General features: G+C 36.5%; 2 protein-coding genes across 12 annotated transcripts in view; one reads left to right on the forward strand and one right to left on the reverse strand.

The window, feature by feature from the left end:
* The window catches only part of LOC140988124 (carboxyl-terminal-processing peptidase 1, chloroplastic), a 48,502-nt gene extending 35,352 nt beyond the window's left edge, over positions 1–13,150 (reverse strand). For 3 of the 4 annotated variants that reach the window (XM_073457070.1, XM_073457069.1, XM_073457072.1), the window contains exons 1-7: positions 12,713–13,149; positions 12,519–12,638; positions 11,653–11,790; positions 10,518–10,622; positions 10,239–10,407; positions 9,857–9,933; positions 9,161–9,205 (exon numbers count right to left, since the gene is read on the reverse strand). In XM_073457070.1, coding sequence (XP_073313171.1) covers positions 9,161–9,205; positions 9,857–9,933; positions 10,239–10,407; positions 10,518–10,622; positions 11,653–11,790; positions 12,519–12,638; positions 12,713–13,081 — 1,023 coding nt within the window. In that variant the 5' untranslated portion in view covers positions 13,082–13,149. Of the gene's footprint in view, positions 1–9,160; positions 9,206–9,856; positions 9,934–10,238; positions 10,408–10,517; positions 10,623–11,652; positions 11,791–12,518; positions 12,639–12,712 lie in introns of all 4 variants that reach the window. The other variant, XM_073457073.1, reaches the window with a different exon arrangement.
* A 5,995-nt stretch (positions 13,151–19,145) lies between these two features.
* LOC140988102 (uncharacterized) lies at positions 19,146–24,785 on the forward strand. 8 transcript variants are annotated; one of them, XM_073457024.1, is made up of 9 exons: positions 19,327–19,774; positions 19,923–20,022; positions 20,112–20,831; positions 21,181–21,369; positions 21,999–22,090; positions 23,156–23,215; positions 23,313–23,382; positions 23,815–24,018; positions 24,269–24,785. In XM_073457024.1, exons 2-9 carry the CDS (start codon positions 19,984–19,986, stop codon positions 24,653–24,655), a joined length of 1,761 nt encoding a protein of 586 aa, XP_073313125.1. In that variant the 5' UTR covers positions 19,327–19,774; positions 19,923–19,983; the 3' UTR covers positions 24,656–24,785. The 8 variants fall into 8 exon arrangements, with proteins under 8 accessions (XP_073313126.1, XP_073313131.1, XP_073313128.1 ...); XM_073457025.1 differs by lacking the exon at positions 19,327–19,774 and adding an exon at positions 19,146–19,250 and having other exon boundaries at positions 19,993–20,831; XM_073457030.1 differs by lacking the exons at positions 19,327–19,774; positions 19,923–20,022 and adding an exon at positions 19,149–19,250.
* Positions 24,786–25,962: the final 1,177 nt, after the last annotated feature.

Genomic DNA, 25,962 nt, shown 5'->3' on the forward strand with positions numbered 1-25,962 from the left:
CCAGCAGCTCTTTCTCTCAACAATCGTCTCTTCTGAGTCTTAGTAAGTGGCTTGGGGAACTTTTTGACCTGGGCTACTCTCCAAGACTCACTAAACTCGTGTCTGGCAGGGAAGACGTACCTGACCTTTGCTCCCATGCCCTCAATCATTTCCCTTTTTGAAGCTTCATCCACACGCCGTTCTCTATCTTGATCTATTGGAATTAAGTTTTCTTAAGTTTTGCCCAAACATATTAACACCTTCACCGACAGGTCATTCACAGCTGAGCCATTGTCAATCAACACCCTAGACATTGGCTTCTCATTTACGTGGGCTTTGATGTACAACGACCTTATATGCTTGGTCATGGCTGGTATGGGCTTCTCTAGTATCACTTGTTTAGGCCTATTTGGAGATCCTCTTTGATAATAATTCTTGAACTTCCTTCGAGTATTTTATTTTCATGATCTTCCTTTTGCACTGATTGCTAGGGTATCAACTCCCTATTTTCTTCTTCCACCATTTTAAACCCCTCGGCACCATCCCCATTCATGTGGCACAATCCACAGTGATGTGAAACTTTCTAACACAAAACTTGATTATTTTTCTTCTCTAATCATCATCTTCACTTAATAAATTATCGTCGTCCACTAACTCATCTTCAGTAGCTGATCTTCCAAATTTGGACCTACTCCCCACGTGATCTTCCGTGACTCGAATATCAATTGTGGGTCCATTTTCCAACTTAGCCGACTCTTTTCTTTTTCCAGACGCTCTTTCTCTCAACAATCGTCTCTTCTGAGTCTTAGTAAGTGGCTTGGGGAACTTTTTTACCTTTGCTACTCTCCAAGACTCACTAAACTCGTGGCTGGCAGGGAAGACGTACCTGACTTTTGCTCCCATGCCCTCAATCATTTCTTTTTTTGAAACTTCTTCCACATGCCGTTCTCTATCTTTATCTGTGGGAATTAAGTTTTCTTAAGTTTTGGCCAAACATATTAACACCTTCACCGACAGTACATTCACAGCTGAGCCATTGTCAATCCACACCCTAGACATTGGCGTCGCATTTACGTGGGCTTTGATGTACAACGACCTTATGTGCTTGGTCATCGATCGTGTGCGATTCTCTAGTATCACTTGTTTAGGCCTATTTGGAGATCTGTTGGACGTACCTGACCTTTGTTCTCATGCCCTCAATCATTTCCCTTTTTGAAGCTTCATCCACACGCCGTTCTCTATCTTGATCTGTGGGAATTAAGATTTCTTAAGTTTTGCCCAAACATATTATCACCTTCACCGACAGGACATTCACGTCTGAGCCAATGTCAATCAACACCCTAGACATTGGCTTCTCATTTACGTGGGCTTTGATGTCCGACGACCTTATGTGCTTGGTCATGGAGGGTGTGGGCTTCTCTAGTATCACTTGTTTAGGCCTATTTGGAGATCTTTTGGACGTACCTGACCTTTGCTCTCATGCCCTCAATCATTTCCCTTTTTGAAGCTTCATCCACACGCCGTTCTCTATCTTGATCTGTTGGAATTAAGTTTTCTTAAGTTTTGCCCAAACATATTAACACCTTCACCGACAGGACATTCACAGCTGAGCCAATGTCAATCAACACCCTAGACATTGGCTTCTCATTTACGTAGGCTTGGATGTACAACGACCTTATGTGCTTGGTCATGGAGCGTGTGGGCTTCTCTAGTATCACTTGTTTAGGCCTGTTTGGAGATCTTTTTCGATAATCATTCTTGAACTTCCTTCGAGTAGTTTATTTGCATGATCTTCTTTTTGCACTGATTGTTTGGGTATCAACTCACTATTCTCTTCTTCCACCATTTTAAACCTCTCTGCACCATCACCATTCATGTGGCACAATCCACGTTGATGTGAAACTTTCCAACACAAAAGTTGATTGTTTTTCTTCTATATTCATCATCCTCACATAATAGGTGTAGGCTTCTCTACTATCACTTGTTTGGCCTATGTGGAGATCCTCTTTGATAATCACTCTTGAACTTCCTTCGAGTAGTTTATTTGCATGATCTTCCTTTTGCCCTGATTGCTTGGGTATCAACTCCCTATTTTCTTCTTCCATCATTTTAAACCTCTCCGCAGCATCACCACTCATGTGGCACAATCCACGGTGATGTGAAACTTTCCAACACAACTTGATTGTTTTTCTTCTCGAATCATCATCTTCACTTAATAGATCGTCGTCATCCACTAACTTATCTTCGGTAGCTGATCCTCCAAATTTGGACCTACTCCCCACATGAGCTTCAGTGACTCGAATATCAATTGTGGGTCCATTTTCCAACTTAGCCGACTCTTTTCTTTTTCCAGAAGCTCTTTCTCTCAACAATCGTCTCTTCTGAGTCTTAGTAAGTGCCTTGAAAAACTTTTGTCTTGGGCTAATCTACAAGACTCACTAAACTCGTGTCTGGCAGAGAAGACGTACCTAGCCTTTACTCCCCTGCCCTCAATCATTTCTTTTTTTGAAACTTCATCCACATGCCGTTCTCTATCTTGATCTGTGGGAATTAAGTTTTCTTAAGTTTTGCCCAAACATATTAACACCTTCACCGACAGGACATTCACAGCTGAGCCATTGTCAATCAACACCCTAGACATTGGCTTCTCATTTACGTGGGCTTTGATGTACAACGACCTTATGTGCTTGGTCATGGAGCGTGTGGGCTTCTCTAGTATCACTTGTTTAGGCCTATTTGGAGATCCTCTTTGATAATCATTCTTGAACTTCATTCGAGTACTTTATTTGCATGATCTTCTTTTTGCACTGATTGTTTGGGTATCAACTCCCTATTCTCTTCTTCCACCATTTTAAACCCCTCGGCACCATCACCATTCATGTGGCACAATCCACGTTGATGTGAAACTTTCCAACACAAAAGTTGATTGTTTTTCTTCTATAATCATCATCCTCACATAATAAATCGTCGTCGTCCACTAACTTATCTTCAGTAGCAGATCTTCCAAATTTGGACCTACTCCCCACATGATCTTCAGTGACTAGAATATCAATTGTGGGTCTATTTTCCAACTTAGCCGACTCTTCCTTTTTTCCAGCAGCTCTTTCTCTCAACAACCGTCTCTTCTAAGTCCTAGTAAGTGGCTTGAGAAACTTTTTTGTGTTGGGCTACTCTTCAGGACTCACTAAACTCGCGTCTGGCATGGAGCACGGACCTGGCCTTTGCTGCCCTGCCCTCAATCATTTCTTCTTTTGAAGTTTCATCCATATGTCGTTCTCTATCTTGATCTGTGGGAATTAAGTATTCGTAAGTTTTGCCCAAACATCTCAACATTCTTACCTGCAGGACATTCACAGCTAAGTCAATGTTAATCAACACCCTAGACACTGGCTTCCCATTTACGTGGCCTTTGATTTACAACGGCCTTATGTGCTTGGTCATGGCTGGTGTAGGCTTCTCGAATATCAATACTTTAGGCCTACTTGGGTGATCCTCTTTGATAATCACTCTTGAACTTCCTTCGAGAAGTTTATTTGCATGATCTTCTTTTTGCACTGATTGTTTGGGTATTAACTACCTATTCTCTTTTTCCACCATTTTAAACCTGTCTGCAGCAACGCCACTCATGTGGCACAATCCACAGTGATGTGAAACTTTCCGATACAAAAGTTGATTGTTTTTCTTCTCTAATCATCATCCTCACTTAATAAATCGTCGTGGTCGTCCACTAACTTATCTTCAGTAGCTGATCTTCCAAATATGGACCTACTCCCCACATGATCTTCAGTGACTTGAATATCAATTGTGGGTCCATTTTCCAACTTAGCAGACTCTTTCCTTTTTGCAGCAGCTTTTTCTATCAACAACCATCTCTTCTGAGTTCTAGTAAGTGGATTGAGGAACTTTTGTGTTCGGCTACTATCCAGGACTCATTAAACTCACGTCTGGCATGGACGACGACGTACCTGGCCTTTGTTCCCCTGCCCTCAATCATTTTTCTTTTAGAAGCTTTATCCACATGACGTTCTCTATCTTGATAAGTGGGAATTAAGTCTTCTTAAGTTTTGCCCAAACATCTTAACATCCTTACCGGCAGGACATTCACAGCTGAGTCATTGTTAATCAACACGCAAGACACTGGCTTCCCATTTAGGTGGGCTTTGATGTACAACGGCTTTATGTGCTTGGTCATGGCTGGTGTAAACTACTCGAGTAACACATGTTTAGATCTATTTGGGTGATCCTCTTTGATAATCACCCTTGAACTTCCTTCGAGAAGTTTATTTGTACGATTTTCCATTTGCACTGATTGTTTAGTTATCAAATTCATATTCTCTTCTTTCACCATTTTAAACATCTCTGCAGCATCACCATTCCTGCGGCACAATCCACGGTGATGTGAAACTTTCCAACTTTGTTTTTCTTCTCTAATCATCATCCTCACTTAATAAATCGTCGTCGTAGTCCACTAACTTATCTTCAGTAGCTGATCTTCGACCTACTACCCGCATGATCTTCAGTGAATGGAATATTAATTGTGGGTCCATTTTCCATTTTAGCGGACTTTTCCCTTTTTGCAGCAGATCTTTCTCTCAACAACCGCATCTTCTGAGTCCTAGTAAGTGGCTTGAGGATTTTTTTGTGTTGGGCTATTCTTCAGGACTCACTAAACTCGCGTCTGGCAAGGAGGACGTACCTGGCCTTTGCTCTCCTGCCCTCAATCATTTCTCTTTTTGAAGCTTCATCCACACGCCGTTCTCTATCTTGATCTGCGGGAATTAAGTCTTCTTAAGTTTTGCCCAAACATCTTAACATCCTTACCGGCAGGACATTCACAGCTGAGTCATTGTCAATCAACACCCTAGACACTTGTCTCCTATTTAAGTGGGCTTTGATGTACAACGGCCTTATGTGCTTTGTCATGGCTGGTGTGGCTTCTCGAGTATCACTTGTTTAGGCCTATTTGATAGATCCTCTTTGATAATCACTATTGAACTTCCTTCGATGAGTTTATTTGTATGATCTTCCTTTTGCACTGGTTGTTTGGGTATCAACTCCCTATTCTCTTCTTCCACAATTTTAAACCTCTCTGCAGCATCGCCACTCATGTGGCACAATCCACGGTGATGTGAAACTTTCCAACACAAAAGTTGATTGTTTTTCTTCTCCAATCATCATCCTCACTTAATAAATCGTCGTGGTCGTCCATTAACTTATCTTCAGTAGCTGATCTTCCAAATTTGGACCTACTCAGCACATGATCTTCAGTGACTCGAATATCAATTGTGGGTCAATTTTCCAACTTAGCGGACTCTTTCCTTTTTGCAGCAGCTCTTTCTCTCAACAGCATATCTTCTGAGTCCTAGTAAGTGACTTGAGGAACTTTTTGTATTGGGCTACTCTCCAGGACTCCTTAAACTCATGTCTGGCAAGGACGACGTACCTGGCCTTTGCTCCACTGCCCTCAGTCATTTCTCTTTTTGAAGATTCATCCGCACGAAGTTCTCTATCTTGATATGTGGGAATTAAGTCTTCTTAAGTTTTGCCCAAACATCTTAACATCCTTACCGGTAGGACATTCATAGCGAACTCTTCCCTTTTTGCAGCAGCTCTTTCTCTCAACTGTCTCTTCTGTGTCTTAATAAGTGGTGGTTTGGGAAACTTTTTGTGTTGGGCTACTCTTCAGGACTCATTAAACTTGCGTCGGGCAAGAAAGACGTACCTGGCCTTTGCTCCACTGCCCTCAATCATTTTTCTTTTTGAAGCTTCATCGACAAGCCGTTCTCCATCTTGATCAGTTTCATCTAGGCCGAGGAACCAACATTTCTGGGGAAACACTGCTGAACTGTTCTTAGCCGATCAACACTATACTTCCAGTAGCTTCAAACACTGGGCCTTTTGGGATCCGGCATTTCTTAATCATTTGGTCTGTCACTGCAAGGGTTCGGCCTCTTTTCTCATCGAGAAGACCCCTCAAATCTGTCACGTTCACATTGACATAAACTACTGGGGGAAATGGATCATCATCCACTGCCATGGATTTTTGTTTGTCAAAGAACTTCAAGACTCCCTTGTTAATTCTGTTATGCAAAAATATTCTTGAAAGCCCAACAAGACCTGGTGGCATGATCATACGAGTTGTGATACCTACAATATTCTCGACCCTTCAGCTCTTCTTTGGGCGGCATTCCGTGATCTGGTGGAAAAGTGATGAATTTTTCTTTTACCAGAAAATCAAAAACTTTATCGGTCTTTGATACGTCAAAAGTGTATTGCATATCCTTGAGGAGCTGAGGGCTATTCTTTTTCTCTGGTTCTGTTTCTTTCTTTTTTAGCAGTGGAACTATACATGAAGCAGTTGATCTAATCTCAGCCAACGCAACATCTTCCACCTCTTGATAATAAAGACCTAGGCAACTCAAAGCAAAACTATCTGACCCGTGACCTCGAGTTAGCCGCGGTAGCATGTGCATTAAAGACTTGGAGACATTCTCTGTGGCACCAAGTGTGAGATATTCACCGATCACCAAAGCCTTAAATATATGTTCACATAAAAAAAGTTAAACATGAGGCACAGACGGTAGATTGAGCTCTTGAAGTACTACAACTTGACGATAAAGCTACCATCCAGGCAAAGCAAACAAGATAATTGATGCTTTGAGTCGGAAAAACATGAGTAAAATGATCTTAGCTTCACTCTCAGCACAACCCTGCCTTCGAGAAACCATCAAACTCAATCATGATCTAGATACCGCTTTGACAAAACTTAAGAAACAAGTCAAAGAAGAAGTCGCAAGATCTTCAGACAAATGACAAGGGAGTCTTGTAGATGAGATTGCATAGAGTTACAGTAAGTATTTTATCAGATAGAGATCCGAGATTCGTCTAATTTTTGGAAAAGCTTTCAACATGCTATGAGGACTAAGGTTTAGAAGACATGCTACAAGCTTGTGTGTGGATTTCAGTGGCAATTGGAGTGAACATCTATTATTAATCGAGTTTGCTTACAACAACAACTACCATAGCAGCATTGGTATAGCTCCGTACGAAGCTCTGTATGGACGAAAATGCCGATCACCATTATATTGGGATGAAGCAGGGAAAAAAATCATCACTGGACCCGAGCTGATCCAAGAAACATTGGATAAAGTTACTAAGATCAAGGAGATACTAAAGATTGCACAAGATTGACAGAAAAGTTGGGTTGACCTGAAGAGAAGATCTGTGGAATTTCAAGTGGGTTAGAAAACATTTGTGAAAGTCTCACCCGTGAAAGGTGTTATCTGATTCAATAAAGCTAGGAAACTGAATCCTAAATATGTCGGACCTTTTGAAATTCTGGAGAAAATGGAAACTCTTGCTTATATATTAGCACGTCCACCCGATATATCAAGAATTCATAATATCTTCCACATTTCGCAACTAAAAAGATATATTCCGGATTCAAGTCATATTCTTAAAGCTGAACCACTTCTAATCGAAGAGAATTTGAACGAAGAACTGAAATACGAAGAAGTTCTATTTCGAATTGTGGACGCAAAGAACCGAGTACTGAGATGAAAAACCATTATGTATGTCAATGTACAATGGTCAAACCACTCCGACAGAAAAAACTACTTGGGAATTAGAAGACAAAATGCAGGAACTGTATCCTTACCTTTTTGAAGGACAAGACACCTCAAGTTTCGAGGACAAAACTTTCAATATGGAGTGATGGATCTGAAAACCGAAAAATGAGACATAGAATGCACCATAATTTCGAAAATTCAAAGTACCACATTCAGCTGATTTAAGATGGAGTTGTAACAACCCTTTTAATAGCCATTATCAGCCATAATTGAGTTGTAACAGCTGCTCATTCAACTAACCATCTTAGCCAAATAGTGGCCAAACATTGAGTGAAATCACACCCAAAAACAACACCAAATACCCCCTGCCATCTTCACGCATAATAGCTGATCAAAGTCTCGAGAATTCAGCGGCATTTCGAAGCAGATTTCTGTCCAAATTTTGAAGCCACTGCAGCAGTTTTTTGAAGCACTTAGCAGCAACATTTCCAAGCCAAAACTCTGCCTGAAGTCAATCAAGAAATAACCCTAAAATTCAAGCAAACAAGCTGTCTTCTTTTCAAAGTTTTCTGCTGCATCCTGCTGCCTAAAGTCGAGCAGCCTTCCTCCCCGAAATATCGATCAAAGTCTGGTCCCAGCACGAGCAAAGTTTCGCCTAAGTTCGAGAGAATTTCTGCCCAAGTTCGAAACAATTCAGCAACATTTTAGTTCGATTATTTCAGTTAATCTTCCTCCACGTTTTTCTTAGATCAATACCAATTAGGCAGGCTTTTGTACGCATATTTTTATAAATTGTGCTTAATGTTTTCCAAAAATTATTAAGTATGTCTTCGAAAACTCGATCGGCAGGATACATATTTGTTTCTATTTGATATGCTATCTTTGAATTCGTTTGTCATTCGATATTAGATATGATATTCGAAAGCATGTTTGAAATTATTAGAAATACACTGTAATTATTCGAGTTAGAAATACATTTGATTTGATTTGATATGGCTCTAATGCGGTGGGATATAATAACCGTTTATGCCTCGCCCCTTAGAGAAGTAACATATAAGGGACTAATCAGTAAACCATGGAAAAATGAGATGATTTTCAGTGCTATGTTTGTATTTTGTTCGTATTAGATTCACAATGCTTACAACTGAAAATTTTGATTTGTATATATGTATGTGTATCTTTCTTGTTTATTACGCACGATTAGCCCCTACTTACTGAGTGTTTCTCAAACACTTACCATTTACTCTTCCTTCCCAGATAAGAATGAAGATCAGTTAGATGCGGATGAGCAAGCCATGTTTTGGAGCTGGTGATGAAGGATCGGTTCGAGATCAACCTATTTAAATTCTGTTATGTTAAGTTATAATTCACTTCTGCATTTACGTTCAATTGTAAAGACAATGTTTTATGCTATGAAATAGACTAAGTTTTGGCAAGATTTGTATTATGAGGCTTGTTTCAATACTAAATTGTTAAACAATGCCCGTGCACACCTCGGTTTCGGGGCGTGACAAGGTGTGCAACATTCAGAATCACGAAATTATATTTATTGTGGACGACATGCTCTTATGTGTGCAACAGTCAAAGTTATAGGCTTATAACAAATCACGTACTGTTTGCCCTTCATTGAGGAAGAGTTTAGCAATCTCAATTCCAGCCTGCAATAGACAGCATATTACACCTTCAATAACAAAATTGATCAAATAATTTTCAACAATATATCAGATGTTGTAGGTCATGGTTAGTCTTCCTAGGTATGTAGCTTCATAAAGTGCAAAGTTAATGAGTGAAATTTATATATTTTTGTCCTCGCATTAACGTTTTGAAGTCCAACTTGCAGAGTTTTTCCAATCTGCGATTGACGCAACAAAAGGCGAGGAAATTGATTACTTGAGCCTCTGAAAATTACTGAATTGTTAATTAATACTCCATCCATCCCATATATTTAATCGTGTCTATTTTCAAATAGATCAAGAAAGTTATCGAAATGGTATATTTTACAAATATTTCTCATTTACTCTTATTTAATGAATATTTTAATTCGATGAAAAAAAAATTGGAAAGCAAATAAAATAGGGGTAGATTGGTAAAAGAGTGTAATAATGCAAAATATGAAAATCAGACTACATAACTGGGACGGATGAAAAAGAAATTCAGCCTAAATATATGGTGTGAGGGGTGTAAAATTTCTGCTTTTCAAGTTTATTTAGACGATTCTAGGATTAGCATGATCATAGAGCTACAACACAAAGTTATCAAAACCAGCACATGCCTTCTTAATCCCTCCTAATGTGACTTAAAAGAAATACCTGCACTAGTCCCCCGAGGTTATCCCTAAGATCAAGGACAAAGTATGAGGCACCCATGTCTTCTAGTCTTCTCATTGCTGCATATTAAGCAAATCAAATCAAACCAACAGATTTCATAACAGAGGAGAGTTCCATTGACAGCTGAAAGTTACGAACATTGTAACTTATTCCTCTTTTTAACTAGAGGACTCAAAGGAGTGAGGTGAAATGCGATCAATTGAAACTTATGAAGGATGGAAAAGATACCATAGATATTGGCACTTTTATATATTCCCATAAATTAAAGATAGGAACATTGTTGGAAGTCGAAAAGAACCTTAAGAGCCAGTAAGTACAAGATAAAGTACACGATATACCCATGGATAGTTGGTGCAGCATTTACCTGTAACAAAATCCTTCCTGGCCAGTGCATTGAATTCTCTAACGCGAACATAACCTACAGAACCTGAATCGTTCTTAACTTGCTCCAATCGGTAAAAAATAGGGGACTTTGCAATAGATTGCCTCTGAACCCTAATAGATTGCACGGATCCACAGTTTCCATGCTTTACCTAACAACAGTTGAGAGTAGGAACAATCAATTCCTATCAAAAAAAAAAGAGAGTAGGAACAATCAATGGCAAGAAATAACAAGCACAATTGGTGTTCTGCTATTACTCACCATTATGTTGACAAATGTTTCGTTAGGGCCTTGTAATAACGACGATGCTTCAAACGCAGATCTTCCTATCACATCCACCCCATCAATAGACAATAGTTCATCACCCTACCACAAAATTGCAAGTCAAAATGAATATATAAACGTTATATTAGAACTAAACTAGAAGAATGTGCAGAAGATTTATATAAATCCAGAAATAAAGTTCAGAAATAAACAAGCAAAGATTAAGTGGTACAGATTCTTCTATCGGGAGATTGAAATGTTACAGATCATACCACGTGTGGATGATACAATACTCATCAACATTCTGTAAAGGGATAATTTAACAACTGCGCCCACTTTATAATGTTATGTTAAAAAATAATGCTTTTGGGTAGCAAAAGCATGTTAGCATGGAAACCAGCTTCAAAAATGCGCTGATATTTTCCTCTTTGAACTCATTTTGCCAACATGCCACAAATATTTTCTCCATGTCAGTTAACTCCATACGATNATATTAACTGCTTATGCCTTCAAAGAAATATTAAAATTGTAATTCCACATAAGCACAAATCAGTTCGCCTCCGTGGAAAATGTGAAAGCTTTGCGTGAGACCAACATTGTTCATGCTACCGGAAATATGTTTTAGGCTACTAGTGAGTAGACATGGTCAACACCGATAGCGAATCGGATTGGGTTGCTTCAACATGAATTTGGAATCATTTAATCTACTCAGTTTGAATGTGGTACCAGAACTAGTTTAGGACCAACTTCATACAACTATATTGGAGATAGCATGTATACTATATATATATATATAAGAATTGAACGAAGACATATATATAATTTCTTAATATTCATAATGGCTTTTAAAAAAATTTATTTCAAATTGGTCTCATTCCGGTTTAATCCGATTTTAATCCAACTTAATTCGATTTCGGTTTTGGATTGGGTTACAATCTCAATACGATAAATCTGGAACCAATCCAATCAGGTATCATTCAGGATTGGTTTGGTTTCATCACTCAGCAATCCAAAACCGGTAACATGCCTAATAGTGAGCTCATGGACGAGAACATTAAATTCATGAATTTTTTTTAAAAAAAATAAGCAAATAAAGTCGAATAAATAGGCATGGCAGGACATGAGCTTGTACCTGCCTAACACCAGCAGAATGGGCTGGGCCATCCAAAATAAGACCTAAAACCTTTAACTTCAGTACTCCATTACTGTCAGGAATTTCTCTAAGGTTTATCCCAATACCAGTCATGTCATACCTCGCCATCTTGGAGAACTTTCGATGACGATGAAGGCAACATACATCATTGGATAAGAAAACTGAAAATTTTTGTAAGTAAAAACAACATCGATACATGTGATTGCACGTTTAATATATCAAACTTAATACAAACAGAACAAGTGGTCAGTAATGAACAACACAAAAAACATGACTAAAGGGCGAGGGAATAAGAAAAATAATCCAATGATAGAACCCTGAAATGATGAAAACTTGGATTATTAACCATGAAGATTAAAACCAAACACAAAGAACTCTGACAAACGTCATTGCACGGACAAATTTTTTTTGGTTAGCAGAACAAGTAGGAAAAGAAAAATACTTAAAACTAAAACTTGATTCTCGTAAACACACAGTCCAATCATCATTAATGCACAGAAAATAGTTGTAATCATCTTCTAGCAGTCAACGACTCAGTCAAAGATGTTGCCTTAAACATCATCCAGTAAGACCAGGCACAGAAAAATAACAAAGTTATTTCGATCACAATAGCACCATAACATAGCACAAAATTGATACGGATAATAAGGAGAATATGACCAAAAAAATTCAAGAAATAAGAAAGGAGCATAAAGGGAGTAAGTTCAAGACACGGGAGAAGAGCATCACAGGATATAATTCAATTAAAGAGAAGGAGACACCCAAAAAAATCTAAGAATCCGGGTTATATATATTTCAAGAAACACGTATATTGGAGGACAATTGTGACAGTTGAGAAAGATTACGTCATAAGGAGAAAGAAAACGTGTATAACGGTCGCCCAAACTCGCCAACATACGACGGATGATCTCATGGGCTCTTGATTTTGTCTGAATCGATGTGCCGGATATATCTTTCTTCTTCTCCTGGAACCCCAACAAAAAACTCAGAATTGAAGATGTAGCATAAACAAAAAATCTGAAAGTGAAGTGATACACACAAGCCAAGAATCAGGCGACCAACGGTGGCGACCGGTGTCAAGGAAACTATCATTCACAATCTGCCAAGCCTCTTCCACAATCCCCTCGTTCGTCACCGTGTCTCCGGTCAATTTAGGATCCGCATAATTTTCTTCTTCACGGCAGATCGATTCCTCCGTCAGGGTACTAAAATCAATCGAAAACACATCCGGAGGACAAGCATAGAAAATACCCAAGGAGAGTGTTACTGAGATTAAGGTTGTACTCAAAGCCTGGGTAATTGATGGAACTTTCTGCCGGAATTTAGAAATAGGACAGATGTTTAGGGCTTTTAGGGGATGAAAAATTGGGGCTAATTGCGGTGAAGAGTTGCAGAGAAGAAGCCTCATCTTTCTTTAGCCCTTATGGCCTTCTCCGATACGACTGATTAATTACCGTTACTTCACTTCCATGCGGTTTTATGTAGGCAGAACTTTCCAATTTTAATCAAAGTCGTTTTGGCAAGTTTTAATTACCGTTGAGTCTAAAGTTTTCCATTTGAATTATAGTCGCGTTTAGTGGCCTCAGCACTTGTAAGGCAAGTTTTTAGTATACTTCAAATTTTAAGTTATTTTCTCTTTATTTAAGAATGTATATTGATCAAAGTAGTAAAATTCGAACATCATTTTGTTGGTTTCATAAGTTTACAAGATATTATCGGGCGACTCGTAGAGCAGTCCAACACACAAAAATGTGTTTTGGTTATGATATATAATGACATGTGTTAATTATATCTTATTTGGAAATAATTAAGACTAATTATTTTAAATTGAAGCCAAATAATTAAATAATATGTTTAAAATATGTATAAGAAAATATCGTTTTATAGACTATATTAAAATGTATATTTAAATTTCATAACACACGAAAGTTGAAATAAAATAGACTAGATCAAGTTTCGAATCTTCTCTCCTCAACCCGTAGCTTCTGTCCTTCAAAGCCTTCAACCCTTGCCGCCTCTTTGACCGTCGATTGTGACCGCACCGGTGATCAAAAAATTAAAGTAAATATATATTTGGAAATCCCACGACTAGAGCTATCATATCACTTTTGCTAGGTGAAATCGTGACTCCCGAAAATCTTTTGGAAAACTCGTCGTCCTCTTCGCCGGAAAACGTGGGAAAAATTTAGGTTTTGGTCGATTAAGGTTCGGCCTAGCTGCAGGAAGCAAGATTTCACAAAGTTTCAACCATTTTCCGACCAGTATAGTCGCGTTCAGCTAGCTCCGACTTGATTCCAACCTAGTGCCGCCGCGAGCTCTGGTTTCCGACCACCGTGTTCCTTGTTGGATGTGTTAAAACTCGATTTCCAGTCACTGTTGCTGGGATTAATACAAGCTGCATCGGTGCGGATTGTTATCTATGTGGATTTAATCCAATTTCGTCTCAAATATCGTATCATTATTGATCAATTATTGGGTTATTGTTGTATGTTCCGGAATTGTGCGAGTTGGAGGTATAATCTGGTTAACCTAGAATTTATCGCAGTTGCTTGGAATATTAGTTTAGCATCATTTAAAGCTAAAAAGAATATTTTGCGATGAATTAAAATAGAAATGATTGAATTTAGGCAATTTAGTCGAATATTGTAATTTTAGGAATTTAAAATGCTTAAATAGTTGAAATTGGATTTTTAGTGAATTTAATGGTTGTGGAATTTTTATATGATAATAAGACCATTTAAATTAATATTCAGGTGATTTGTCTGAGTGCATTTCTAGGACTTTTTTGAGAATTTAAGATACTGGTAAATTAGTTGAGGTACGTAGAGATCAGTTATTTTCACGATGTCTGACAAAGGCATCTGATGATCCTGTGTATGATTTATTTGCTATTGGTTGATTTATGTGATATTATATGCTGACTCGCATATTATCAGTTGGTAATTGATGTGCAAAATAAAATAAAATATTTCTTTTGTTCGCACACATTTTATTTTAGTTAGACATATCAATACCACTGAATATATGATATTGAGCCTATCTATTATTTAGATCCAGTCATATTTCGGTTGAGATCTGTTATATATATGATATGATATGGTATCATGGAGATGTTTGGCTACCTTGATTCGGTCCAGCTTAGGTACTTGCTAGCTTTGAGGTTGGGTCATACCCCAGGCACGGTCCGCTGAGTCGTGGACCAGCTCGAGTATATATGTATGATTGTTGATATCGATCATTTGACTCCTGATATCTTACACTTATTCATGCATTGCATTCAGGCATGACATCATTGCATTTCTATATCATATATTGTAGTTTCTTGATGTCTCGTACTGGGGTTTCTGACCCCCGAGAGGGGGATGTCGTGTTTTTTGTCTGCGGACATGACATGTGGTACAGATGGTTCGACCTCATGTGCTCGAGAGGAAGCCTCAGGAAGTACCAAAGCTCCTTGAAAGTAGACTCAGTTGTATTTAGGTATTGCGTGGTGTTGCTGTCTCCCAGATACTATATGTATATATTTGGAGGATTGTTTTATGTTATTATCGAGCCTTGCCGACTCTATGATATTTTGGTTTGTATATGTCATGATTGTGTCTGGTTGGCACATGTTTATGTTGTGTTTATTGAGGACATATGTTGTTTATTTTGAATATTTGATTTTCTGGTAAGTCCTATTTATGGGAAGGTCATGCCAAAATTTTTTTAGGCCCATACACAAATTTTTAATTCACTTTTCCGTTGTTTACTGATTAATCATGATTGCATATTAATAAACCGTGATTAAGATAACGGGCCATCACATGATACTATTTTAAGATTGTGACATAGACCTAAGTCAACTCCAAAAATTATATCATTTGGGTGAAGATTGTTCAAGTCAATATATGCAACTCTCAATGTCTTAATTTAGTCGATGTGAGATATTTAACAATTTTGTCTTAATTTTGTTCAAATATGAACTCAAAAAAAGAATTAAATTATGTTCAAGTGGTTTTATTACAACTTGGATCATGGGTAAATCTAAAGTGGGGATGCCAACACGAAAATCGTTATTTCATGTTCAAATTTTATGTGAAATTTATGGATGTTCGGAGATTAACAACTCCGATCCTACGTCACCTTTTCTTACTTTGTCGGAAGGATTGCATAGAAGACTTTGATTGAAATAACTCATTATGCAAACCCACTTCGACTTAGGACTCATCATTTGCCTAATCGAAACTCCTATCACATTTTCGATTATAGGCTGTAACATCACAATCTGCATAATATTTAACGTCTCTTATGGCAAGACTACAAATACAATGTTTAATATCTTTGTGTAAAGACTAACACTCAACTATTTTTTGAAGCTTAACTCTCATATATATGTGTGAGTGATTGTGTTTGAAGATTTAATCCACCACAATGTATATATATTAAATGTATCCTTCACTTTTTTTTTGAGTTTGCTCTCATTACATTTAGTTTTATATAATTAAGTTGTCCTTCTTAAATCTCCGTCAAAAACTTATGCTTGATCTTCAAAATATTTTATTCATGATCTCCAAGAGTTATATGAATGTTTGAAACAAAAATATGATCGTTCAGAAAGGTTATGGTCATACATAAGAGAATGAATTTTCCAGGCATTTCTGCTTATCTTGGATATGTCAGATATTGTATGATTTCTGACATTTAAACAATCATATTCGCGTTGTTGGCCATTTTTTGAGACTAAGCTGGTTTGGCAGGGATGATATGACTAAGCTGGTTGATCAGCTTGATCTGTGTTCAGCTTGGTTTGATCTGGGTTGTTCAACTTGGTCTGATCTAATATGTTCACTTTGGTCTGATCTGGTCCAAAATAATTATTGATTCATTGATTTCTAGGCATCTTGATGAACGTATAAGTTACAACCCTTTCTCTTATCATTCCATAGAATTAAGAATCATTCAAGTCGAGTTTGTATGGGAGAGATATCTTCGAAATACTAATACTAGATCGAATACGAGCTATAATTTATTCTTCATTTAGTACAAAATTGCGAATTCTCCTGCTTAATCTATGATTCAGGCTTTGACTTGTGAAAATTAATTGTAAATCATTGTCTTAGATTCATAACGCATACTGAATCATAACATTTCGATTATTGAGTTAAACGATATGACCAAAATACCATAAATGCTCCCTTCAAGCTGGTTGTTGTTTCCACTTTGTCTAGCTCGATATTGCGACCACTATTTCGCCAAGTTAACATCCTGAAGTCAAGCTGATCAGAACTATGAATTCTAGAAATTTGAGTTTCATGTTCATCCGTTTTGGTTGTTAGTCATTTGCATCATCGATCTATAAGACATCATCGAAACACTTCAGCTCGTCAGAATTTTAGCTTGACTAAATTTGAGTTACAGCTTCCAACTTGACATCCAGCTACTACACTTTAGTAAATATGTTAGAAACACAATAACAAGTTTTGTTATCATCAAAACCAAGAATATTATGTTTACATGACCCAACATACTATTATATATATTATTCATACTTCTGTACTATTATATAATGCGAGAACATCTTATACTAATCGAATGAAGTCGTTGAGTAATTGCAAGTTTGCCTAAACCACTATCCATCTTATCAACAATTCTTTATCTTTATCTATGTTTTTGAATTTTTAAGGGTCCGCTTGGTTTGTAGGATGTGATAATTGAATTATTAATAATTTGATTGATAAATGTTTGATATGATAAAATATTTAATTTAAGAGTTATGTAATATCATGTGTGGTGTGAAATTTAAGAGATAGATAAATTCATGATAAGTGTAATAAGGACCAAAATACCCTTGATCTTAATATTTATTTTATTTTCCAATATCGTTGTTCGTCCTCAAACCGACGGCTTCTTCTCCCAAAAATCAAACGCCAATTGGAAACCCTATTCCTTTCGGTCGTCCGTGAGGATTTAAAGATGAGTTGAGATCCGTGAAAGATGTGAACCGAAGAGGCAACAGAAAGCTCGAGCATGTTTTTGTGAGTTTAAAATTTCTCTCTTACAGGTGAGATTTGAACTTATTTGCACAAACGTCGTTCGATCCATTCGTATAAAGCAAAATTTACGTGTGAGAAGAAGGTATTGTGAGTACAATACAAGAACACACCGAACAAGTGACCACATTAAAATAATCAGTTTGTACAATAAATTTGTAGAAGATAGCGAAAACAGAAAACAATAGGTTGTTCATACATCTACGGCTCAAGGTGTTATGCAACAGTTTCAACCTCGATAATTACACATAGCTTCGAAGCAGAAATTTATCGAGTTTTACCTTCGACAAAGCTTGAAATTACTTCAGATCTATGCTAGAAATAGGGATTTAGTTGTTACCTTTCGATTTCGAACTTCTTCAGCAGAGGTCAAAGGCACCACTCTTCGTAAGAATTTTGGACAATGACGTACAGAAGACCACTTGCAAGTTGGATATTTATTACAATCAGGGGTATTTTGGTGATTAAAATTTTTGGGGTAGTCGGATTGTTTCTATCAATCGCTGTTTCATGGTTTTATTCTCCCACAAAAACAATAAAATTGTCAAACAAATAGTCAATCTCATATCTAAAAATTAAAACAAACAAAATATTATTAATCAATCCAACTTTTATACTACCTACCAAACTGGCCCTAAGGGATCATATCATCTCTAGTATAAAAAACTAAAGTTGATCTCTAGTGAGACCGTCTCACGAATGCATATCCATGAAACAGATATCCGACCCGACCAAACTTAAAAAATAATCTTTTTGACATAAAAGTAACATCTTTTTATGAGTCGAGTTAGGTCGAAAACCCGTATCACAAAATTGACCTGTGAGATGTTATCACAAATTTTTTTGTGAAAAACTAATATAAAAATATTTTACAACTTTTATATTTTAATATTATATCTGAAGTTCATAAAAATATTATTTAACATAAAAAAATTATGTACACGTACACAATTATTATTCATTAAGTTTAAACGTGATAGAGGCAATTTGGTGTCATGGTATATTTGGACTTTTTCCTTTTTTTTTTTGTTAATTTTTTAATTCATCACTTTAAAATTGAGGTTTAGCTCTTCTATTTTTTTCTTTTTTATATTATTATTTCAAATTAAATTTTAGTTTCTAATTTTTTTATTATTATGATAAAATCTCATTTAAATATTAATAATTTTAAATTATAGTATGATTTTTTTTACGATTATAATATCATTATTTTTAATATAAATTAAATTAATTATAAAACAATCAATTATGAAGATTTTACAAATTTTTTCAAACGAAAAAATGCACTGAGTATTAATTAGCCTCTCGTGAGTGCCAAATTTTTTAATTATTCCCGAATCAAACGTGTCATCTTGTCGTAAACTCTCCTAGATCGTTATGTCTCCATTTAATATAACATAGGGGGCCCAAACTACATAATTTTTTTTATTATTATTGCAGATTGTTTCGGAATCACAGGGAAAAAAGGTAACGTTGACGGCATATTTGGCTTCGAGGCTGATTTTTACGCTAGGTGGATTACTCCCGTCTTTTTAAGTGGCTCTGGTAATTTCCTTTAATCTCTTCTTTTACCATCTGAATTTCGTGCAATTTGGTGAGAAACAATTTTTGATTTGATGACGATTTTCTCTTTTTTTTTTATTTTATATATTTAATAGCAGTCCGTGAATTTCAGTTACATGCAAATATGCAGTTGACATTTGTTGTAAGTTGATAAAATATGATTTTAGAGCTTAGTATTTAGTCAGACTATGCCAGCCTTCAAATGAGGGATTTGAAAAATGGATTTTACTTTGAACTCATTTTTTACATAATATGGGGCATGAAACATATTTAAAGTTTTTTGTTTTCTCTTCCATTAAGGTAACAGTATATAACAATGAGGGAAGAACGAGGAGTTGAAATTTTTGTTTATAGATGATCCATGATGAGTTTTTTGACGGTGATGGCACTGTTTGATTTGTTACGACTTTCGAGCACTCTAATAGGAACCTGAAGAAATTAATAGCTGACATCAGGATATTCAAAATTTCTGGACCTCTTTTGGCTCAATTAAGGATAAATATACGGTAAAACTCTTGAGGTGGCCTTTTGTCTGAACGACATAGTGTCTGCTAGCACTGTTAAAATGCTTTCTGATTATGCTTCACTTATTTATTGTTCTGATTCTATTTTATGGGGTATTTAACTGCTCAACCCATGCACTCCCTGTAGCAGAAACTTGAACTGATGACCCATGAATCCAAACTAAAAAAACAGCTGTTTTTTTCTTCACTTGATGCTCCAGGGATTCAACACGCATTTCTCATTCATAGAGGTTTTACAAACAGATGTGCACTAACCTCCTTTCTCTTATTAATTGCACCGTGGCATCATTAGCCTGAAACATTTTGCAGCCTGTGCTAGCATTCATCCGTTTTGGTTTATATACCAAACAACATGAGTGGGAAAGGTGAGGATTTGTCATTCCATAATAATGGAACGATGAAGCTTGAAATCCATAGAGGCCGCTGCAATAAGGATGCCATTCCAGGGAGTCAACTTTGGAAAGACGGACTTATTTGTGCTTTTGAATTCATCCGAGGCCATAAAAAATCAGTTTCAAAAGGCCAACCATCTTATCAAACCAATTATGTTAGTCTCAAGAACCAAACTCCCCCTGATGGAGGTTCCATGCCAGTGTCTCAAAAGGAGAGTGGGAACAATTTGCTGAAGTCTGACCCCTTTATGAAATTGGGTAATCATTCAGCTCGCTCTTTGAACATGGATAGCCAGAACTCTCAGTTAGAATGCTTCCGTTCTACTGAAAAACGTGAAGGGAATCATTGGGCTCCAATTGGGTGGTCTAGAATTTCCGAACTTGTCCAAACTGTGAAAGTTGATGCAGACTGGTCGACTCAGGAGTTTGACACTATGGATGATGAGGATGATCTAACGGTTGCTGACTTAGTTGCTCCTTACTGGGAAAGCCCTGCTGGGCCTAGATGGTGGTGTCATCTTGCTGCGGGTCATCCTTATGTGGATGCATGGCTCAACAATGCTCATTGGCTGCATCCTGCCATTAGTACTGCTCTGAGAGACGAAAGTAAATTGATCAGCGAACGGATGAAACACCTCTTGTATGAGGTAAATTTCCTGTCTACTCTATTCAATTTTCTTGTCCAAGTGTCTTGCAATCATTTTACGAGGTTCTATGTGGTTACTACCAAATTGTTTGCTAATCTGGACTCTCAGTTACTTATCGCAAGACCTATAATTAAAACAGAATGGTCTATGATTAGAATCTGTCAAATGTTGTAATCATTATCATTTTCTTCAAATAACTAGTCTTTGCATTAGATGGAAACTGTTGTTTGCGCTTCAAAAATTGTGAACATATTGAGCTCTAATAATAAATAAAAGAGAACTATAGCTTTTAATCAATATCTGGCACTTGGTATTGGCCCAACTTTTTCTATGTTATTTTTGCCTGCAGGTCCCAGTAAGGGTTGCCGGAGGTTTACTGTTTGAGCTTCTGGGGCAATCTGCTGGTGATCCTTATGTTGAAGAAGATGATATCCCTGTTGTTATCCGTTCATGGCAAGCTCAGAACTTCTTTTTAACTGTTCTACATGTGAAAGGATCTGCTTCAAGAATTAATGTTTTAGGCGTTGTGGAAGTCCAGGTTCATTTGTAATGAATATGTCTCTTTGTTATCTAACATATTTTCTTTTTAATCTTCAACTGTTTGTTTAGGATAATTATTTTGGTTCAGTAGTTTATTTGTGGGTGCACATGCAATTGTATTTTGTAATGCAGCCAATTCTGAAAACTAGCTATGTTTTTACTTTGTTGGTGTTTTTGCAAAATATTCTCATTTCCAGGAGTCACAAACATATACGCTATTGTATAATTCATTCAATTTTTTTCAACACACTTTCCCATCCCCTATACAATTATTATTTTAATTTTAACTTTTCATCACTCCCCCAAAAAAAGTTCAAATGCTAGATTTGTAGAGTATACTCATTCCAAGAATATGATCAAACATGTTTTACATTTAGCAATTCAACTTTTAAAAATAAATTTCCAGAAAATATTTTCAAGAAATACTGAGAAAATAATTGAATCTTACCTAATATTTTCTGGCAGGGGCAATGGACCATGGATTTTCTGGCTTAAAAAAATTGAGTTCCGATGTTTGTTTTCCGCCTTCCAATTAAGAATTTATGCATGTGATGCATCTGGTAATCATTTGTTGTGCTTGATTTTGCATGAGTTTTGTTAACATCAGTTGTATTCTCTCCATTCTAGGAGCTTCTTCTTGGTGGTGGTTACAGTGCCCCAAGAACAGTACATGAGATTATAGCACAATTAGTTTGCCGGTTGGCACGGTGGGATGATAGGTGAGGCCTTGAGTTTGATATTGTAACAGTGCAACCAACTTGTTTATCACAGTTAAATATGTCTAAATGTTAAGATTATTGTTAGTAAAGTCACCTTGATGTAAACTTGGTACAAGTTCTTGTAAATAGTTAAACCTTGTCACTTTCTATGCTCAATTGCAGTTGAGCGATGGCTATCATCTGCTTGATGCCACCACCTAAGTATGATTCATAATCCTTTATCCATTAATGTATACTTCTAGGAACTGTCCGGTAACTGCTGTTGCCATTATACCATCCCAATGTAAGCTTGGGCAATATCGATTATTTCCTTGATTCAAGAAACATTTCATTCAGTTAGTGAATATGTTATGTTTATTTTCATATATTGTCATCTCTTTCGGCCACTCGAAAATTCCATTGTTTAAACTTCCCAGAGTATACACAACAAATTGATTTTGTTTGTTGATATTTTGGGCGTTTCTTACTCTTTTTGGGCTTTCAAAGAAACTGCAATATGAAACAAAAGCATGCTAGTGAAACCATTTCTCAAAGAAGGACCTGATTGGAAAAATGAGTTACCAGATCAAGCCCTGCAAAATATCATGATTTTGCCATAAAGTGTGGCCACACCTATATGGATTATATAATGTGATTTTTTTGTGACTAAAATGTTATAGTTGGTCTGAAGCTATTTGATTCACCAGATCACTGGAGCACCCTCTACTTAGAGAATCAAATTACTTGGGAGCAACAAAACCATGAGCAATAAGACAGAAACTTTATGTTGGTTAGATTGCATAAATTTCTGCATTAAATCCAATGGCAACAGGATTGATTTCAGGATATCCATATAAAAATACACACAAAATATGAGAATTATCATACAGACAGTTGAATTTGGTACATTGTCTATATTGATTTTTGGTTTGAAATGTAATGCATTGATAGTGAATACATATGTAAAGGTTGTCATCTATAATATTGATAGCTTAAACAGCTTCCATAGGCCCATAACCAATACCCAGATTGTATAAAATCGATTGGAGTCATGATGAATAATTTAATGATTTTTCTTACTTTAAGGTTATTTCGGAAATCCATTTTTGGTGTCGCTGATGAAATGGAATTGAAGTTCATGAACAGGTACCTTTATCAGCCTTGACCACTTTCCGTTCAGTGATATATCACGCTCGCTCACTCTCTCTTTCTCTCGCTCCCTACTCTGAAACTTTTTGAATAGGAGAAATCATGAAGATTTAAATCTTTTTGGTGTAATCCTCAACCAAGAAATAAGAAGGTTATCAAGACAGGTATCTACATGACATGAAGGTTCAGTTCATTTTAAATGCATAATTGACTATTGATAATTCATAGAACTCCCAATTTTTCGAATTACACGAAATTTTGCAATTGCTTCATGGACCTGTAGTTTTTTAGAACATAAACACATGAACTTTATTAGCTCTGAGCAACTTACACGATTATTCTTATTTTTAAAGTCAGAACAGCAAATCACTTTCTTTCACAGAAGGATGTGCCTCCCATTGCATCTTTTGTAGAAAACTCATTCAGGGACGAGTTCTGATTTTAACGACTCCAAATAATTGCGTGTGGAAATCAAGTCATTATTCTTGAATTAATGCATAAAATGTTTGCTAGCGTTGCTTGCCTTGGTATGCTTCAGGTTTATGATTTTCTTCACATGTAATTCTTAAGTTTGAAATCCTGTCAGCACATTGCAGGTTATTAGAGTAAAATGGTCGCTCCATGCAAGGGAAGAGATTGTATTTGAACTTCTACAACATTTGAGGGGAAATCTAGCGAAAAGTCTGCTGGAAGGAACAAGAAAGAGTACTAGGGAAATGATTGAAGAGCAAGAAGCAGTCCGTGGCCGTTTGTTTACCATTCAAGATGTCATGCAGAGCACTGTTCGTGCATGGTTGCAGGTTTGTCGTACACCAGCTCTGTATGATGAGGCATCTGATTGCTTTTTGAATTGCTGTCGTTTATGTTTTGCAATGTAATCCAAGTTACAGGGTGGTGATAGTTTCCGGCAGCAGTGACCATTTAACTGTATATCACAAAATATTATTAGTCATTCCACAGTAACTTTTGTGCTTCGGCATGTCGATTTTTGTCCCTTTTTTTTATGGAAAAAATGGTGAATTTACACGTAAATGTAATAATGTGATTCAGGATAAAAGCCTTACGGTCACTCATAATTTAGCTGTCTTTGGAGGCTGTGGGCTTGTTCTTTCCATCATCACCGGGCTGTTTGGAATCAACGTGGATGGGATCCCTGGCGCAGAAAAGACACCCTATGCATTTGCTTTATTTTCTGCACTTCTATTCTTCATAGGCATAGTGCTAATTGCAGTCGGGTTGATCTACCTCGGGTTGAAAAAACCAGTGAAGGATGAACAGGTTAAAGTGATAAAAATGGAGTTGGATGAGTTAGTGAAGATGTTCCAGCACGAGGCAGAGAGTCATGCCCAGGTCCATAAGCCTGTCTCCCGTCATAATTTGCCACCAACTGCTGGAGATAGGTTCTCAGATGATGCGGACTATGTTCTTATAAGTTAAGATTAAGACATGACCCATCAAATGAACGCACCTGTTGTTTTATTCTTGCATATTCCTGTTTATACATATATAAAACATTTAGTATTTATTGCACTGATCTTTTGATACAATGCATCGCTGCTTAGATGAAGTTTATTTTTTCTTGGATAACCGATATCTGCTGCATTAACCAACCACCTTCACATGAAGCCAAATCATTAGATTTCTCTGCATGCTCTTTTTTTCCCTCGGTTGATCCTCTATTTTTGAAATTAGACGACTGAATTCAAATTCTATGAAATCGAACCGTCATATCGAAAAATTCTTTTCCAACAAATCTTTCTGTATGCTCACAAGATTTAAAAAAATCAATGTATTATCTACCAAAAAAATTATACTTTTTAATATAGAAATCAACAAGTGTTAATCATAAATTAATTTAAATTTTAGAGATAATTATATTTACCTTCTCTTAAAGTTCATTATAACAAAAAAACTCAACTATATTTAAATATCATATATATTTATACTTCTCTATGATAACTTTAAGATTGTAAATTGTAAGATAAATACAAAGTGATGGAGTTGTTTATAATTTTTGAAGTTATTGGATTTATTTTTTACTTTTCACAAACTTGAAATGAGTAAATGTAATATTTAAATATAGTTGAATTTTTTTGTAATTATGACAAACCTCGAAGAGGTAGACGTATTTATTCTAAATTTTATAAGGTTGCATTTTGTTGAATCTGAAATCAATGGATTTCCATTATAGTTGAATTTTTTGTAATTATGACAAACCTCGAAAAGATAGACGCATTTATTCTAAATTTTATAAGGTTGCATTTTGTTGAATTTGAAATCAATGAATTTCGATTATAATTTTACAGGTAATCATCCGAATCTCCATTTTACTGGATGGAACAATGTAGAGATTGACATATGGACCCAAGCTGTAGGTAAGATTCAATCCATCTATCACCTTCTTTACAAGGTTGCTTCGTCGCCATTTTATTGTTCTAAAGGATAAGCTGATTTGTAGCTTTAACGTGCGAGTTGTCATGCTTACTTGTATAGGTGGACTGACAGAGAATGATTTTGAAATTGCAGCAAAGATCAGCGGACTTAATCTTCACCAGTCACCACCTTTTGCGGATAACACCTACCAGTGTCCAGTAGTGACAAAGCTTTCGTATGCAATGACTGCATTGAGAATGAGATTGTTTATAATCACATAGAAGATTTTTTGCCCTTTTCTTTCCCATTTATGGATTTATATCTTCTGGTTTTTGCTGGGAATTGACTTCCATTCTTCAAGTTCTTGATTA

The sequence above is a fragment of the Primulina huaijiensis genome, chromosome 11 (genome assembly GCF_012295235.1).
Source record: "Primulina huaijiensis isolate GDHJ02 chromosome 11, ASM1229523v2, whole genome shotgun sequence".
NCBI classification, from domain to species: domain Eukaryota; kingdom Viridiplantae; phylum Streptophyta; class Magnoliopsida; order Lamiales; family Gesneriaceae; genus Primulina; species Primulina huaijiensis.

Excerpts from the sequence above, each read along its gene's own strand:
- LOC140988102 (XM_073457023.1), top strand. The coding sequence starts at position 19,984 with ATGCTCCAGGGATTCAACACGCATTTCTCATTCATAGAG. Across the intron at positions 20,832-21,180 it reads TGAAACACCTCTTGTATGAG|GTCCCAGTAAGGGTTGCCGG; the intron begins GTAAATTTCCTG and ends TTTTGCCTGCAG. Across the intron at positions 22,091-23,155 it reads TTGGCACGGTGGGATGATAG|GTTATTTCGGAAATCCATTT; the intron begins GTGAGGCCTTGA and ends TCTTACTTTAAG.